At 43.2% G+C, this 19,039-nt stretch overlaps 2 protein-coding genes across 2 annotated transcripts; both read left to right on the top strand.

Annotated features, from left to right (window-relative positions):
- Window positions 1-491: 491 nt before the first annotated feature.
- LOC128399868 (uncharacterized) lies at window positions 492-2,347 on the top strand. Its single transcript, XM_053361685.1, has 2 exons — window positions 492-571; window positions 1,193-2,347. Exons 1-2 carry the CDS (start codon window positions 502-504, stop codon window positions 2,221-2,223), a joined length of 1,101 nt encoding a protein of 366 aa, XP_053217660.1. The 5' UTR covers window positions 492-501; the 3' UTR covers window positions 2,224-2,347.
- A 7,910-nt stretch (window positions 2,348-10,257) lies between these two features.
- LOC128399869 (uncharacterized) lies at window positions 10,258-12,113 on the top strand. The gene is made up of 2 exons (XM_053361686.1): window positions 10,258-10,337; window positions 10,959-12,113. Exons 1-2 carry the CDS (start codon window positions 10,268-10,270, stop codon window positions 11,987-11,989), a joined length of 1,101 nt encoding a protein of 366 aa, XP_053217661.1. The 5' UTR covers window positions 10,258-10,267; the 3' UTR covers window positions 11,990-12,113.
- Window positions 12,114-19,039: the final 6,926 nt, after the last annotated feature.

Here is a 19,039-nt window from a genome sequence, read left to right as displayed (position 1 = left end):
ATGACACAAGACATCTTCCAGCCCTATGTGAAGATCCCGGGTATTGAACCTGGGATGTTCTACATGTAGTGCAGGTTCCCTGCCATTGGGCCATCACCCTTCTGGAAGCAGGAGGCAAGAGAGAATGTATGCTCAACAAACAGGTCATCTGCAAGGGACCACAGGCAACATTTCCAATGTGACTAGTGGGGAATGCAGAAATATCAAGGGGCAACCCCATGGATGCTCTGTGGGAGGCTACTCTCAGCATTCCAACTTGGCCTTGAACAGAGGTATGCTTGCTATGAGAGGGTCCTGTTTGTCTGCCCTCTTGCAATAAAATTCTGCATACCTTTGGATCTGGAAAGCAGCCAGGAAATGTGGCCCATCTGGATCCACAAGACCAGGTGTGTTATGTGCGCATGTGATTAGCCAGGATCTTTCAGGACCCACCTCTACAGCCCCTCACACCAGCTATTTAATAAATGGCTGCTGCGCTTCAGAGCACTAAGTAGAAGAAAGATGGAGCAAATCCTCTTGTTCCTCCTGGTCTGCATATGTGAGCAGGGGCTTTCAGCCCCAGCTCCAAATGGTGAGTATGCACTTGGTAATGGTTTCTTTTAAACAGAACATTAGTGTCTAGAGCAGGGGTGGGGGAAAGCCTTTAAATTTATATAGGGTTTTTTTTAATTAAAAAACTTATAGACTGCTATTTCATAAAAAAATATCAAAGCAGTGATGGTATCTCAGAGGTGAATGTCATAGATCCTGTAGCGAAATAGCACAATTTGTGCACAAATAATCAGAAAATATCAAGAGGCCGACAGAATATCCAACGTTCTCACAGTACAAATAACAGGAATGTGTGGGTTGGTGTAATTAATTGGGAGGGAAAACAACACAGTGAGACCTAAGCTTGCTGAATGGCCATAGAACGTTGACTGACTGTTGAGGGTGTGGGGAATGGAAAGCACACAGGAAACGGAATAGAATGGAGTGTCCTGCAGGAGGGCATTTAGAGGATGGCACAGAAATATCATCTTTGCCTGACTTATACCAGGTGATTCAATTTCTGACTGGCTTTTGCTGCAACTAGATGCAAAAACAGGTTTTTCTCTAAGGAATATGCATTGTGGTAAGTTGGTGCAAGGACGCTGAACAACAATTAACCAAGTGGGAGAACTAACTAGCCATGTCTTTCTTCCTTCTAAAGAGGTCCATGGAATACTTCCCAAGAGCAAAACTAAAGGAATTGATTTCTGTGGTGTGGACAAGTATTACTACATTGTCCGTTCAGACCTGGGCTGCTACTTGAGATCTACTGATTTCCATGCAGGCAAAGACCTGGAGATATTTGGTCTGCACAACTCTGTCCGTGGTGGAGACCACTATCTGGCCGATAAGGATGACTTTTTTTACATCATCAAGGGGAACTCTTACCGCCGAGTAACCAACCTGAACGCTGACAGTGATAGTGTGGTCTACACTCTCCATCGCAACTGCCAAAACGGAGACCATTACTTCTCCTTTGATAAGTACTTTTACATTATATTCAAGAAGAGGGGGTGGTACCGCCGTGTCACCAATATGCATACAGACCAAAATGCCATTGAAGCTACTATTTACGCAACTCTCAAAGACGGTCTGTATTACTGGGGAATCAAGGACAAAATATACCTTGTGAAACCAAATAACAAATGGGGAGTTGAGTTTTACCGAGTCGAAGACATGCTGGGTAAAAACCCTTCCACAATTTCCTTCCATGCCAATGTGCTCAACTTCCTCCCTGGAGGCGTGTCTATAAATCATGGTAAAGCTTTTGGTGTATGGCAGCCTGTCAAAACTGTCAGAAATGATGCCAAAATAAGTGTTGCTTGGGAACAGCAAATTACTAAGAAGGTTGGATATTCGAAGAAAGAGATGCACAGCATGGAACACAACTGGCGTGTATCTTCGAGTGTTAAAGTTGGGGCAGAAGGTCTCACCAAATTACTGTTGACAGCACAATTCTCCCTGTCAGCTCAATATGGCGGGAAAAGTATTGACAGCACAGAAGAAACATGGAGCGATGCAACTGATGTCTCTGAAAAAGTCAGCTTCACTCTACCTCCGAATACCAACATTTATTTCTGGCAATACAAGCTGGGTTTGGGCAAGGATGACGTATTGTACTGCCGTGACCTGGCTTTTACTGATAATTCTAACCCACCTACTTATGTCCCATTGCCACCAGCTGCTGCTTAAGCCCAAATAACATACCAATAGGCTGCCAATTCTTTCCTCTGGTTTTTGGTACTTTAAAATTGTTTCTGTCCAGGCTCTTGTTCTTCACCATCTGTGTTTCTCTTTACCTGCTTTCCTTACTTTGGGGAAGGACCTAAGCATAATGGCAAGACATATAATTTACATTCAGAAGGTCTCAGGTGCAGACCCTTTCTCTGAAACCCTTGAAAGCAGCTATCAGTCTGTATACGCCAGGTGTGGGAATGACCACGCCCCACATTAAATGGGGGACGCCCTTTGCGTGGTCGTGCGCAGCCCCCGGGACCCTATGTGGCACCATTAGCATAGGCTTGGCTTTGCCTTCCCCAGGTGGGATACCTGGAGGTCTCTGCTTACCTCAGCCAGTTGCCCAATCCTGCCTGGGGAGGCGTTGCCTAAGTAATCAGGCCAGGTAGGGGGAGGGACCACCTTGCCCACACAATAGGGTGAGGATCTTACCTGGGAATCGTCAGTTTGGGGGACTCCGCCTGACCATGCAAAACCTTTGGCTCCCTGCAGATGTTTCTGAACTTCAACTCCCCTCAGGCCCAGCCGTTCCCACTATAGATTATACTGAGCTGGACAGATCAACAATTTGACTCTGTATAAGACAGTTCCCTATATTCCTAAATATGCCAAAAACGAATCACTTCATTTTGCCTAGTATTTTGTGGGTAGTTGGTCTGAAACTCAAAGGGGTGCACTTCTGGGACTGCCACTTCCTCAGCCAGTGGTGGCTTATCCTTTAACCCACAGGCCAAATTTGGCTTAAAAAAGGTCCTAATTCAGCCCACAAATCCATTTCCAAAAGTTACCTGCCCTATAACTGATGGCATATGTGGAAATTTCCAGAAGCCATAAAGGTCCTAGTGGTTGGCTTCTGATATTTTCAATTTACAGAATATTTAGCTGGCTACAGAGGAGTCCTCTTTGTCCTCTCCTGCTGGAAAACAAATGCCTACAAGGGACTGTGCCTTAGTGCAGGCCCAATAGTTACAATTTTTGATCTTACATAGAAATCATGCAGAGTATGAGGCAACCATTTCCTGGCTGTATACTTATGGCTGCAAAAGTGAACATGTAAAATAGCACCAGTTTTGATTATCTGCTGTTAGGGCTCAACTAAATCTCTCAGCACCTCTCTCTGAGGGCTTTTCTTTTTCATTTGGAAAAATTGTTAAATTCATGCATTTGTTTCTGCATGCATATAATCAGGGAAATGATCTGTTTAAGAAAAATGTCAATTATTATCTTTCTCTTTCAGATTCTAATTTCATCATTTGATAGTTTTTCCTCAATATTTAGTTAAAGTCAGGGTCTGTTACTTTGTTTTTTGGAAATTCAAATTTGCAACTAGAGTCATCTACTCTAGTCTGCTATTGGTTTCTTTTAAATTTTAAATCCAAATGGAGCAGAGTTGGCAGGCAGAAGATTCCTGCCAATGAACATCAAGTCTGCTAGTTTTGAGGGAAATTAGACAGAGGGCTCTCAAGACAGAGGAAAATGAATAAAGAAATGACATTGAATATACTTCATTGGTTGTGCAGAAAAGGGAGGAAATATTCTGCAAATCAGGAGAACATTTTACAGAATATTTAGTTGATTACAGAGGAGTTCTCCTTGTCCTCTCCTCCTGGAAAACATATGCCTACAAGGGACTGAGCCTTAGTGCAGGTCCATAGTTACCATTTTTGATCTTACGTAGGAATCCTGCAGAGTATGAGGCAACCATTTCCTGGCTGTATACTTATGGCTGCAAAAGTGAATATGTAAAGTAGCACCAGTCTTGGATTATCTCCTCTTAGGGCTCAAATAAATCTCACAGCAAATCTCACCCACGGTTTTCCTTCTTTTTTCTTAAAAAAAGTGATAAGCATGCATGTGTTTCTGCATACAAATAACCAGGGAAAGAATGAGCACTACAAAAATGTTCATCATTCGCTTTCTATTTCAGATTTTGAAATATCTTCATAATCCCTTTATTTCATAATTTCAAAGAATGTTTCATTAATCTGGGATTCATTAATTTGGGTTTTGGGTATCATTATTTCTTGCAACCAGTGTCCTTCCTTCTATTCTGCTATTGATGTCTTTGAAATTTTGAATTGAAATAAAATGAAGTTGGCAGGCAGGAGACTCATGCTTCTGAATATCAGGTCTGCCAGATTTCAGGGAGATTTCACAGAGGGGTCCCATTTAAGAGGAAAATGAATAAAGAGAAGACATTGCATACACGTCTGTTGTCTGTGCAGAAAAGGGAGGAAAAATTCTGCTAGTCAGGATAACATGACTCAGTCTCTGTCAATGGTTGCTGGGTCAATTTTGCTTGGAAAAATCCACTGAGAATCTTCTCAGCAACTATTGACAGAGAATGGATAACATTCATATTTCTGAGAGTAAGAAGCGCTCCTCAGTGGAACCTCCTCCATTGGACGGTTAGATGGTCATTGATTAGGGACTCTCTAGTTGTAATTCCTGCATTGCAGAGGGTTGAACTACATGATGCCTGCGGTCCCTTCCAACTCCACAATTCTTCTTCTTGGCACCTGGCAGATTATAGTTATTCACTGTGGAATCAAAGCAAGTGTATTGGAGTTCACCTCCCTTTTCATGGCAAAGGGGGATTGTTTTCAGCCACCTTCCTTTGTGAGCAAACTTGACAGCAGTGTGCAGGGCCAGAGCCCAAACTGGTGCAGTCAGTGACAAAGGGTACAGAAAAACATATAGGAATCTTATCTTTGTATGGTATCCAAACACCTCCACACACACTCTTTACATTATACATCCAAACAACCAAGAGGCGTTATCAGAGTTCAATAATTCATTCTAGGATGGAAGTAATGTGGAAGGCAGGGTCCGGGGGGCAGGCTTGAGAAGTGGAGTGTTGGAGGGAGGGAAAGGAATCTTGGGAAACTTCAAAGGGCTGGATAGAGTAGCTGGGGGTGGGGTGGGGAAATAGAGCCTGATGCTTCAACCCATTTCATTATCTTTTAAATTGGGAAACATGACTGATCCTGGCTTGATTGAATTCTCCTGGTGGACGTTTTCCCCAACTGATGTCTTTTATCAAGGAAGGAACGTGTCATATCTCTGCTGTACTTTTTGCTGGGACGCATTAATTAAAGCAAGGTTGGTGTCTCTGAAGTTCCTGTGTTAAGTCTCACAGTCTTTCAGCCTGGAGTTTCAGCCTGTTTTACCTTGAGACACTTCAGAAAGCCCTTCATCTATTCCAGCCCTGCACAATGCAGGTGTTTCTCTACCTTGGTTTCCCTTGCCTAGCAGGGAGGGAAACTGAGTAGTGTGGCATATCAAGGTCCAGGAATTCCCAAGTTCTCCCCCCCCCCCCGGTTCTGGTGCACAAAAGCAGAACAGCTATGTCCCCACCACCCCACTGCAAGGCTGTTCTTATTTCCTCTAAGCCCCCGCTACCACCAATTTCACCCTTCACCAGCTGCAGAGCTGCCTGGTTTGATCTGCAAGGAGAAAGGAAGGGCAGTTTCCAAGGGCCTTTTGCAATCAGAGAGCTGTGGCTTTGCTGCATACCTTAGGCACCCCATCTACGGGTATAGGGGATTTCTGCCCCCCTTTTCCTTATTCACCCCTGCCCCCATATTGCACCTCACTTAGGTGGTCCAAAGGAAAGCAGAACAATATGTTTTATACCAGTTGGAAGGTTGTGTACAAAGGACTATCCAGCTGTTTTAGGGACTCCGCTCTGGATTTGTGTAGAGTTTCCTCCTTAGCCTGTTCTTCCCACAAAGCTATCCTGAAAGCCATAGAGGTTTACGATCAGAGATTTCCTTCTTTTAGATGGCGGCATTCCCAGATTGATGTACCCCATCTTAACGGTTAAGGTCTGACCTTGTGATTACTGTAGAAGACCATAAGAATGGTTTACCAAAGGTTCTGTTGAGGATCCAAGAATTCAGACAGGTAGCAGGCTTTAAATTAAATAAAAATAAAACTAAGACCTTGGTGAAGAACATGACAGAACAATATAAAAAGGATTTACAACAACTTACAGATCTAGTTACAGATATGTAGCCGTGTTGGTCTGCCATAGTCAAAACAAAAAATTTTTTTCCTTCCAGTAGCACCTTAAAGACCAACTAAGTTAGTTCTTGGTATGAGCTTTCGTGTGCATCTGAAGAAGTGTGCATGCACACAAAAGCTCATACCAAGAACTAACTTAGTTGGTCTTTAAGGTGCTACTGGAAGGAAAAAAAATTTTTTGTTTTGATTACAGATCTAGGTATACATAAGAAAGTTAAATATCTGGGTGTATGGCTGACATCTAAAATATTAATATATTTAAAGACAGCTACATAAATACTTGGAAAGAAATAGAAACTTAGAAATTTGGGGAAGGATGAATCTATCTTTTGGGGGAAGTATATCGGTTATAAAAATGAATGCATTGCCAAGAATGCTATTTTTATTCCAGTCAATACTAGTGATCAGCAGCACAGGAAGCCTCAAGGAATGGCAAAAAGATATTTCTAGATTCATCTGGCAGGGGAAGAGACCAAGAATAAAATATGAGTCCTGAGATTCAGAGAATCTCTTTATATAAATATTAATTTCTCCCCGCCCCCCTCCAGATTTCATCTATTGTTGTTGAGAGCCCAATTTCTGCTTTCGGTTCCTTGGGATAATTCCACCTTCTCCTGCAAACCTCCATCTCAACCCTGCTGATACATAATAGTAATTCTTATTATTGTCACAGTCTGGTTCACGGACGATCGAAGTCCCGACAGGGGACGTCAGGACTGGGAGCAAGATGGTGGGGTGGGAGCAGGAATGGGGGTCCAGAAACCAGGAGTCAGGAAGCCAAGAGTCCGAGGGTCAGAGACCCGGGAGTGAAGAAGCCAAGGGTCCGAGGGTCAAGAAGCAGGGAGTCAAGAAGCCAAGGTTCAAGAATAATGAAGCAAGAAGCCAAACGCAGCAAGGCAGAGAGCGTGTTGCTGTGGCAAATAGCCGAAGGGAAATGATGACCTTAAAACCCTTCGCAGCTCTTGCCACCAGGTGCTGTGAGTTACCAATCGGCCTCACCTGTGAGGCCGCACCTTGCCTCTTCAGAACAAACTTAGGAAGGTCCCAGACCTAATGGTCACAGGGCCTGGCTCCTGCATGCACACCTGACAATTATTATTATTATTATTATTATTATTATTATTATTATTATTATACCCCGCCCATCTGACTGGATTTCCCAGCCATATTGTTTACGATCAAGTGCTATATAAATTTCACAATATAAAAAAATTAATAATGTGTCTACATAATGAAGGACACACAGAGCCTAACCACCAGAATTAGTGGGAATGAGAGTAGCCAACTGCCCCTATCTACTAGGGTCAAAGCACACATTAGCAAAAAGATCAGAAGCTTTCTCCCCTCCAGAAATGTAGATACACCAGGAAATCAATTTAACAAATGCTTGGATAAGTGTCTTCATGCAAAAGTAAGCCTCATTTGTTTTCAATAGAGCTTACTCTCCATAGCTGTCAACTTTTCCCTTTTCTTGTGAGGAATCCTATTTGGAATAAGGGAATTTCCCTTTAGAAAAGGGAAATGTTGACAGCTATGTTCCTCACCCAAAGTGTGGATAGGATTACAGCCTTAGAAACTTGCATTCTATGCTCTGAAGAGTACATTATTTACCTGCTATTTACATCCTGTAATCATTTGGTGGCTAGTGGCTATGGTTGATACTCATTCAGATGATAAATGCACTCAGAAGTAGAGGGAAATGCCGCATAACAAGCCAGACCATTGGGTGCATCCAGGCCAGCACAATCAATACTGACAGGCAATGACTCTCCAGCTTTGCAGGTATGATTCTTTTTCCTGTCCCCACCTTCAGATGCTGAGGAAAGAACCTTGGATCTTTCTTTTCTGCAATGCCTGATTAAAGCATAGAATCACAGAACTGTAGTGTTGGAAGGGATCCCAAGTGTCATCTTGCCTAACCCCCTGCAATGCTGGAATCTTAGCTAAAGCATCCATGGAAGATGACCATCCAACCTCTTCTTTAAAACCTCCAAGGAAGGAGAGTCCACAACCTCCCAAGGGGAGTCTGTTCCACTGTCAAACAGTTCTTACTGTCAGAAAGTTCTTTCTGATGTTTAGTTGGAATCTTCTTTCCTGCAACTTGAAGCCATTGGTCTGGGTCCTACCCTTTGGAGCAGGAGAAAACAAGCTTGCTCCATCATCCATGTGACAGCCCTTTAGATATTTGAAGATGGCTATCATATCTCCTCTCAGTCTTTTCTGAAAGGTTCTACACTTAAGCAGGAAGAACCAGATGCACAAATATAAGATGGGGGACAATTGGCTTGCCGGTAGTACATGGGGAAAGGATTTAGGGGTCTTGGTAGACCACAGTCATCACATGAGTCAACAGTGTGATGCAGCACCAAAAAAAGCTAATGCTATTCTTGATTGCATCAAAACAAGTCTAGTGTCCAGATAAAGGGAAATAATAGTACTGCTCTAGTCTGCCTTGGTCAGACCACACCTGGTGTACTGTGTCCGGTTCTGAGCACCACAATATAAGAAGGAAAAAGATAAGCTGGAAGAGGTGCAGAAGAAGGCCACCAAGGTTGGGAAGGCTCTGGAAGTCAAGGATTCATAAGCAATGGTTGAGGGAGTTGGGCATGTTTAGCCCCAATAAGAGGAGACTGAGACGAGATATGATAGCCATTTTCAAATATCTAAAGGGCTGAGGCCACAGTAGGAGAGGGGTGGGATGCAGCTGGAGAAATATCTAAGTGGGAACGGCACTTATAAGTTGGGGGTCAGATTCGCTGCCAGGTGGATTGGGCAAATCCTGACACCTGATGTAGTCTAATGGGCACATGGCCCATTACATGGCCTAATGGGCAGGCAAGTCCTGCTTTTAGTCAAACCCTGTTTTAGGGCAGGTAGCCATTCTTTGGGTGCTTCCAAAACATCAGGGACTTTGGATACAGATCTCTGCACCTAGCAGACAACAGAATTGTTTTGCAACAATGAAGGTCTGGTATACGTTCCTCTGCAGGTCAATGTGTTAATGACATACTTGATCTCTGCCCCATGGATGAATTTATTGGTCAACGGAGGGACATACCCCAAACCGCAACATACATTTTTCAAAATGTTATAAATCTTAAGCATGAGCCACTCATAAAAAAAACTAGTTTTGCTACCTTCTCCTGAAATTTCCTGCTTATCTTCCCTGCTTTCTCGCAACTGATTTTACAGCTTTTTGCTTTGTCTCTCATTTTCAGGATCTGGTCTTTGGCTGGTTTTCCCCCTTTTATTATTTATTAAACCAGTGAAGAACATAAGAAGAGCCCTGTTGGATCAACCACAATAGGTCAGCTTCCCGTTTGCAGAGTGGCCAACAGATGCCTGTCAGTGAATACTGGTGCATAGAACCATAGCCAGGTGACTTGAGATTACTTGAGTTCATGAAGATGTGAATTAATTATACAATGCATATCTATGTCCCATCCCTGAAGCCAGTGAGTTAAGTAACTAGATGACACAAGACATCTTCCAGCCCTATGTGGAGATCCTGGGTATTGAACATGGGATGTTCTGCATGTAGTGCAGGTTCCCTGCCATTGGGCCATCACCCTTCTGGAAGAAGGAGGCAAGAGAGAATGTATGCTCAACAAACAGGTCATCTGCAAGGGAACACAGGCAACATTTCCAATGTGACTAGTGGGGAATGCAGAAATATCAAGGGGCAACCCCATGGATGCTCTGTGGGAGGCTACTCTCAGCATTCCAACTTGGTCTTAAACAGAGCTATGCTTGCTATGAGAGGGTCCTGTTTGTCTGCCCTCTTGCAATAAAATTCTGCATACCTTTGGATCTGGAAAGCAGCCAGGAAATGTGGCCCATCTGGATCCACAAGACCAGGTGTGTTATGTGCCCATGTGATTAGCCAGGATCTTTCAGGACCCACCTCTACAGCCCCTCACACCAGCTATTTAATAAATGGCTGCTGCGCTTCAGAGCACTAAGTAGAAGAAAGATGGAGCAAATCCTCTTGTTCCTCCTGGTCTGCATATGTGAGCAGGGGCTTTCAGCCCCAGCTCCAAATGGTGAGTATGCACTTGGTAATGGTTTCTTTTAAACAGAACATTAGTGTCTAGAGCAGGGGTGGGGGAAAGCCTTTAAATTTATATAGGGTTTTTTTTAATTAAAAAACTTATAGACTGCTATTTCATAAAAAAATATCAAAGCAGTGATGGTATCTCAGAGGTGAATGTCATAGATCCTGTAGCGAAATAGCACAATTTGTGCACAAATAATCAGAAAATATCAAGAGGCCGACAGAATATCCAACGTTCTCACAGTACAAATAACAGGAATGTGTGGGTTGGTGTAATTAATTGGGAGGGAAAACAACACAGTGAGACCTAAGCTTGCTGAATGGCCATAGAACGTTGACTGACTGTTGAGGGTGTGGGGAATGGAAAGCACACAGGAAACGGAATAGAATGGAGTGTCCTGCAGGAGGGCATTTAGAGGATGGCACAGAAATATCATCTTTGCCTGACTTATACCAGGTGATTCAATTTCTGACTGGCTTTTGCTGCAACTAGATGCAAAAACAGGTTTTTCTCTAAGGAATATGCATTGTGGTAAGTTGGTGCAAGGACGCTGAACAACAATTAACCAAGTGGGAGAACTAACTAGCCATGTCTTTCTTCCTTCTAAAGAGGTCCATGGAATACTTCCCAAGAGCAAAACTAAAGGAATTGATTTCTGTGGTGTGGACAAGTATTACTACATTGTCCGTTCAGACCTGGGCTGCTACTTGAGATCTACTGATTTCCATGCAGGCAAAGACCTGGAGATATTTGGTCTGCACAACTCTGTCCGTGGTGGAGACCACTATCTGGCCGATAAGGATGACTTTTTTTACATCATCAAGGGGAACTCTTACCGCCGAGTAACCAACCTGAACGCTGACAGTGATAGTGTGGTCTACACTCTCCATCGCAACTGCCAAAACGGAGACCATTACTTCTCCTTTGATAAGTACTTTTACATTATATTCAAGAAGAGGGGGTGGTACCGCCGTGTCACCAATATGCATACAGACCAAAATGCCATTGAAGCTACTATTTACGCAACTCTCAAAGACGGTCTGTATTACTGGGGAATCAAGGACAAAATATACCTTGTGAAACCAAATAACAAATGGGGAGTTGAGTTTTACCGAGTCGAAGACATGCTGGGTAAAAACCCTTCCACAATTTCCTTCCATGCCAATGTGCTCAACTTCCTCCCTGGAGGCGTGTCTATAAATCATGGTAAAGCTTTTGGTGTATGGCAGCCTGTCAAAACTGTCAGAAATGATGCCAAAATAAGTGTTGCTTGGGAACAGCAAATTACTAAGAAGGTTGGATATTCGAAGAAAGAGATGCACAGCATGGAACACAACTGGCGTGTATCTTCGAGTGTTAAAGTTGGGGCAGAAGGTCTCACCAAATTACTGTTGACAGCACAATTCTCCCTGTCAGCTCAATATGGCGGGAAAAGTATTGACAGCACAGAAGAAACATGGAGCGATGCAACTGATGTCTCTGAAAAAGTCAGCTTCACTCTACCTCCGAATACCAACATTTATTTCTGGCAATACAAGCTGGGTTTGGGCAAGGATGACGTATTGTACTGCCGTGACCTGGCTTTTACTGATAATTCTAACCCACCTACTTATGTCCCATTGCCACCAGCTGCTGCTTAAGCCCAAATAACATACCAATAGGCTGCCAATTCTTTCCTCTGGTTTTTGGTACTTTAAAATTGTTTCTGTCCAGGCTCTTGTTCTTCACCATCTGTGTTTCTCTTTACCTGCTTTCCTTACTTTGGGGAAGGACCTAAGCATAATGGCAAGACATATAATTTACATTCAGAAGGTCTCAGGTGCAGACCCTTTCTCTGAAACCCTTGAAAGCAGCTATCAGTCTGTATACGCCAGGTGTGGGAATGACCACGCCCCACATTAAATGGGGGACGCCCTTTGCGTGGTCGTGCGCAGCCCCCGGGACCCTATGTGGCACCATTAGCATAGGCTTGGCTTTGCCTTCCCCAGGTGGGATACCTGGAGGTCTCTGCTTACCTCAGCCAGTTGCCCAATCCTGCCTGGGGAGGCGTTGCCTAAGTAATCAGGCCAGGTAGGGGGAGGGACCACCTTGCCCACACAATAGGGTGAGGATCTTACCTGGGAATCGTCAGTTTGGGGGACTCCGCCTGACCATGCAAAACCTTTGGCTCCCTGCAGATGTTTCTGAACTTCAACTCCCCTCAGGCCCAGCCGTTCCCACTATAGATTATACTGAGCTGGACAGATCAACAATTTGACTCTGTATAAGACAGTTCCCTATATTCCTAAATATGCCAAAAACGAATCACTTCATTTTGCCTAGTATTTTGTGGGTAGTTGGTCTGAAACTCAAAGGGGTGCACTTCTGGGACTGCCACTTCCTCAGCCAGTGGTGGCTTATCCTTTAACCCACAGGCCAAATTTGGCTTAAAAAAGGTCCTAATTCAGCCCACAAATCCATTTCCAAAAGTTACCTGCCCTATAACTGATGGCATATGTGGAAATTTCCAGAAGCCATAAAGGTCCTAGTGGTTGGCTTCTGATATTTTCAATTTACAGAATATTTAGCTGGCTACAGAGGAGTCCTCTTTGTCCTCTCCTGCTGGAAAACAAATGCCTACAAGGGACTGTGCCTTAGTGCAGGCCCAATAGTTACAATTTTTGATCTTACATAGAAATCATGCAGAGTATGAGGCAACCATTTCCTGGCTGTATACTTATGGCTGCAAAAGTGAACATGTAAAATAGCACCAGTTTTGATTATCTGCTGTTAGGGCTCAACTAAATCTCTCAGCACCTCTCTCTGAGGGCTTTTCTTTTTCATTTGGAAAAATTGTTAAATTCATGCATTTGTTTCTGCATGCATATAATCAGGGAAATGATCTGTTTAAGAAAAATGTCAATTATTATCTTTCTCTTTCAGATTCTAATTTCATCATTTGATAGTTTTTCCTCAATATTTAGTTAAAGTCAGGGTCTGTTACTTTGTTTTTTGGAAATTCAAATTTGCAACTAGAGTCATCTACTCTAGTCTGCTATTGGTTTCTTTTAAATTTTAAATCCAAATGGAGCAGAGTTGGCAGGCAGAAGATTCCTGCCTCTGAACATCAAGTCTGCTAGTTTTGAGGGAAATTAGACAGAGGGCTCTCAAGACAGAGGAAAATGAATAAAGAAATGACATTGAATATACTTCATTGGTTGTGCAGAAAAGGGAGGAAATATTCTGCAAATCAGGAGAACATTTTACAGAATATTTAGTTGATTACAGAGGAGTTCTCCTTGTCCTCTCCTCCTGGAAAACATATGCCTACAAGGGACTGAGCCTTAGTGCAGGTCCATAGTTACCATTTTTGATCTTACGTAGGAATCCTGCAGAGTATGAGGCAACCATTTCCTGGCTGTATACTTATGGCTGCAAAAGTGAATATGTAAAGTAGCACCAGTCTTGGATTATCTCCTCTTAGGGCTCAAATAAATCTCACAGCAAATCTCACCCACGGTTTTCCTTCTTTTTTCTTAAAAAAAGTGATAAGCATGCATGTGTTTCTGCATACAAATAACCAGGGAAAGAATGAGCACTACAAAAATGTTCATCATTCGCTTTCTATTTCAGATTTTGAAATATCTTCATAATCCCTTTATTTCATAATTTCAAAGAATGTTTCATTAATCTGGGATTCATTAATTTGGGTTTTGGGTATCATTATTTCTTGCAACCAGTGTCCTTCCTTCTATTCTGCTATTGATGTCTTTGAAATTTTGAATTGAAATAAAATGAAGTTGGCAGGCAGGAGACTCATGCTTCTGAATATCAGGTCTGCCAGATTTCAGGGAGATTTCACAGAGGGGTCCCATTTAAGAGGAAAATGAATAAAGAGAAGACATTGCATACACGTCTGTTGTCTGTGCAGAAAAGGGAGGAAAAATTCTGCTAGTCAGGATAACATGACTCAGTCTCTGTCAATGGTTGCTGGGTCAATTTTGCTTGGAAAAATCCACTGAGAATCTTCTCAGCAACTATTGACAGAGAATGGATAACATTCATATTTCTGAGAGTAAGAAGCGCTCCTCAGTGGAACCTCCTCCATTGGACGGTTAGATGGTCATTGATTAGGGACTCTCTAGTTGTAATTCCTGCATTGCAGAGGGTTGAACTACATGATGCCTGCGGTCCCTTCCAACTCCACAATTCTTCTTCTTGGCACCTGGCAGATTATAGTTATTCACTGTGGAATCAAAGCAAGTGTATTGGAGTTCACCTCCCTTTTCATGGCAAAGGGGGATTGTTTTCAGCCACCTTCCTTTGTGAGCAAACTTGACAGCAGTGTGCAGGGCCAGAGCCCAAACTGGTGCAGTCAGTGACAAAGGGTACAGAAAAACATATAGGAATCTTATCTTTGTATGGTATCCAAACACCTCCACACACACTCTTTACATTATACATCCAAACAACCAAGAGGCGTTATCAGAGTTCAATAATTCATTCTAGGATGGAAGTAATGTGGAAGGCAGGGTCCGGGGGGCAGGCTTGAGAAGTGGAGTGTTGGAGGGAGGGAAAGGAATCTTGGGAAACTTCAAAGGGCTGGATAGAGTAGCTGGGGGTGGGGTGGGGAAATAGAGCCTGATGCTTCAACCCATTTCATTATCTTTTAAATTGGGAAACATGACTGATCCTGGCTTGATTGAATTCTCCTGGTGGACGTTTTCCCCAACTGATGTCTTTTATCAAGGAAGGAACGTGTCATATCTCTGCTGTACTTTTTGCTGGGACGCATTAATTAAAGCAAGGTTGGTGTCTCTGAAGTTCCTGTGTTAAGTCTCACAGTCTTTCAGCCTGGAGTTTCAGCCTGTTTTACCTTGAGACACTTCAGAAAGCCCTTCATCTATTCCAGCCCTGCACAATGCAGGTGTTTCTCTACCTTGGTTTCCCTTGCCTAGCAGGGAGGGAAACTGAGTAGTGTGGCATATCAAGGTCCAGGAATTCCCAAGTTCTCCCCCCCCCCCCCGGTTCTGGTGCACAAAAGCAGAACAGCTATGTCCCCACCACCCCACTGCAAGGCTGTTCTTATTTCCTCTAAGCCCCCGCTACCACCAATTTCACCCTTCACCAGCTGCAGAGCTGCCTGGTTTGATCTGCAAGGAGAAAGGAAGGGCAGTTTCCAAGGGCCTTTTGCAATCAGAGAGCTGTGGCTTTGCTGCATACCTTAGGCACCCCATCTACGGGTATAGGGGATTTCTGCCCCCCTTTTCCTTATTCACCCCTGCCCCCATATTGCACCTCACTTAGGTGGTCCAAAGGAAAGCAGAACAATATGTTTTATACCAGTTGGAAGGTTGTGTACAAAGGACTATCCAGCTGTTTTAGGGACTCCGCTCTGGATTTGTGTAGAGTTTCCTCCTTAGCCTGTTCTTCCCACAAAGCTATCCTGAAAGCCATAGAGGTTTACGATCAGAGATTTCCTTCTTTTAGATGGCGGCATTCCCAGATTGATGTACCCCATCTTAACGGTTAAGGTCTGACCTTGTGATTACTGTAGAAGACCATAAGAATGGTTTACCAAAGGTTCTGTTGAGGATCCAAGAATTCAGACAGGTAGCAGGCTTTAAATTAAATAAAAATAAAACTAAGACCTTGGTGAAGAACATGACAGAACAATATAAAAAGGATTTACAACAACTTACAGATCTAGTTACAGATATGTAGCCGTGTTGGTCTGCCATAGTCAAAACAAAAAAAATTTTTCCTTCCAGTAGCACCTTAAAGACCAACTAAGTTAGTTCTTGGTATGAGCTTTCGTGTGCATCTGAAGAAGTGTGCATGCACACAAAAGCTCATACCAAGAACTAACTTAGTTGGTCTTTAAGGTGCTACTGGAAGGAAAAAAATGTTTTTGTTTTGATTACAGATCTAGGTATACATAAGAAAGTTAAATATCTGGGTGTATGGCTGACATCTAAAATATTAATATATTTAAAGACAGCTACATAAATACTTGGAAAGAAATAGAAACTTAGAAATTTGGGGAAGGATGAATCTATCTTTTGGGGGAAGTATATCGGTTATAAAAATGAATGCATTGCCAAGAATGCTATTTTTATTCCAGTCAATACTAGTGATCAGCAGCACAGGAAGCCTCAAGGAATGGCAAAAAGATATTTCTAGATTCATCTGGCAGGGGAAGAGACCAAGAATAAAATATGAGTCCTGAGATTCAGAGAATCTCTTTATATAAATATTAATTTCTCCCCGCCCCCCTCCAGATTTCATCTATTGTTGTTGAGAGCCCAATTTCTGCTTTCGGTTCCTTGGGATAATTCCACCTTCTCCTGCAAACCTCCATCTCAACCCTGCTGATACATAATAGTAATTCTTATTATTGTCACAGTCTGGTTCACGGACGATCGAAGTCCCGACAGGGGACGTCAGGACTGGGAGCAAGATGGTGGGGTGGGAGCAGGAATGGGGGTCCAGAAACCAGGAGTCAGGAAGCCAAGAGTCCGAGGGTCAGAGACCCGGGAGTGAAGAAGCCAAGGGTCCGAGGGTCAAGAAGCAGGGAGTCAAGAAGCCAAGGTTCAAGAATAATGAAGCAAGAAGCCAAACGCAGCAAGGCAGAGAGCGTGTTGCTGTGGCAAATAGCCGAAGGGAAATGATGACCTTAAAACCCTTCGCAGCTCTTGCCACCAGGTGCTGTGAGTTACCAATCGGCCTCACCTGTGAGGCCGCACCTTGCCTCTTCAGAACAAACTTAGGAAGGTCCCAGACCTAATGGTCACAGGGCCTGGCTCCTGCATGCACACCTGACAATTATTATTATTATTATTATTATTATTATTATTATTATTATTATACCCCGCCCATCTGACTGGATTTCCCAGCCATATTGTTTACGATCAAGTGCTATATAAATTTCACAATATAAAAAAATTAATAATGTGTCTACATAATGAAGGACACACAGAGCCTAACCACCAGAATTAGTGGGAATGAGAGTAGCCAACTGCCCCTATCTACTAGGGTCAAAGCACACATTAGCAAAAAGATCAGAAGCTTTCTCCCCTCCAGAAATGTAGATACACCAGGAAATCAATTTAACAAATGCTTGGATAAGTGTCTTCATGCAAAAGTAAGCCTCATTTGTTTTCAATAGAGCTTACTCTCCATAGCTGTCAACTTTTCCCTTTTCTTGTGAGGAATCCTATTTGGAATAAGGGAATTTCCCTTTAGAAAAGGGAAATGTTGACAGCTATGTTCCTCACCCAAAGTGTGGATAGGATTACAGCCTTAGAAACTTGCATTCTATGCTCTGAAGAGTACATTATTTACCTGCTATTTACATCCTGTAATCATTTGGTGGCTAGTGGCTATGGTTGATACTCATTCAGATGATAAATGCACTCAGAAGTAGAGGGAAATGCCGCATAACAAGCCAGACCATTGGGTGCATCCAGGCCAGCACAATCAATACTGACAGGCAATGACTCTCCAGCTTTGCAGGTATGATTCTTTTTCCTGTCCCCACCTTCAGATGCTGAGGAAAGAACCTTGGATCTTTCTTTTCTGCAATGCCTGATTAAAGCATAGAATCACAGAACTGTAGTGTTGGAAGGGATCCCAAGTGTCATCTTGCCTAACCCCCTGCAATGCTGGAATCTTAGCTAAAGCATCCATGGAAGATGACCATCCAACCTCTTCTTTAAAACCTCCAAGGAAGGAGAGTCCACAACCTCCCAAGGGGAGTCTGTTCCACTGTCAAACAGTTCTTACTGTCAGAAAGTTCTTTCTGATGTTTAGTTGGAATCTTCTTTCCTGCAACTTGAAGCCATTGGTCTGGGTCCTACCCTTTGGAGCAGGAGAAAACAAGCTTGCTCCATCATCCATGTGACAGCCCTTTAGATATTTGAAGATGGCTATCATATCTCCTCTCAGTCTTTTCTGAAAGGTTCTACACTTAAGCAGGAAGAACCAGATGCACAAATATAAGATGGGGGACAATTGGCTTGCCGGTAGTACATGGGGAAAGGATTTAGGGGTCTTGGTAGACCACAGTCATCACATGAGTCAACAGTGTGATGCAGCACCAAAAAAAGCTAATGCTATTCTTGATTGCATCAAAACAAGTCTAGTGTCCAGATAAAGGGAAATAATAGTACTGCTCTAGTCTGCCTTGGTCAGACCACACCTGGTGTACTGTGTCCGGTTCTGAGCACCACAATATAAGAAGGAAAAAGATAAGCTGGAAGAGGTGCAGAAGAAGGCCACCAAGATGGGGAAGGCTCTGGAAGTCAAGGATTCATAAGCAATGGTTGAGGGAGTTGGGCATGTTTAGCCCCAATAAGAGGAGACTGAGACGAGATATGATAGCCATTTTCAAATATCTAAAGGGCTGAGGCCACAGTAGGAGAGGGGTGGGATGCAGCTGGAGAAATATCTAAGTGGGAACGGCACTTATAAGTTGGGGGTCAGATTCGCTGCCAGGTGGATTGGGCAAATCCTGACACCTGATGTAGTCTAATGGGCACATGGCCCATTACATGGCCTAATGGGCAGGCAAGTCCTGCTTTTAGTCAAACCCTGTTTTAGGGCAGGTAGCCATTCTTTGGGTGCTTCCAAAACATCAGGGACTTTGGATACAGATCTCTGCACCTAGCAGACAACAGAATTGTTTTGCAACAATGAAGGTCTGGTATACG

Source organism: Podarcis raffonei, chromosome 13, assembly GCF_027172205.1.
Source record: "Podarcis raffonei isolate rPodRaf1 chromosome 13, rPodRaf1.pri, whole genome shotgun sequence".
NCBI lineage: Eukaryota > Metazoa > Chordata > Lepidosauria > Squamata > Lacertidae > Podarcis > Podarcis raffonei.
This window is presented reverse-complemented; position numbering and strand designations above follow the sequence as displayed.

Excerpts from the sequence above, each read along its gene's own strand:
- LOC128399869 (XM_053361686.1), top strand. The coding sequence starts at position 10,268 with ATGGAGCAAATCCTCTTGTTCCTCCTGGTCTGCATATGTGAGCAGGGG. Across the intron at positions 10,338-10,958 it reads TTCAGCCCCAGCTCCAAATG|AGGTCCATGGAATACTTCCC; the intron begins GTGAGTATGCAC and ends TTCCTTCTAAAG.
- LOC128399868 (XM_053361685.1), top strand. The coding sequence starts at position 502 with ATGGAGCAAATCCTCTTGTTCCTCCTGGTCTGCATATGTGAGCAGGGG. Across the intron at positions 572-1,192 it reads TTCAGCCCCAGCTCCAAATG|AGGTCCATGGAATACTTCCC; the intron begins GTGAGTATGCAC and ends TTCCTTCTAAAG.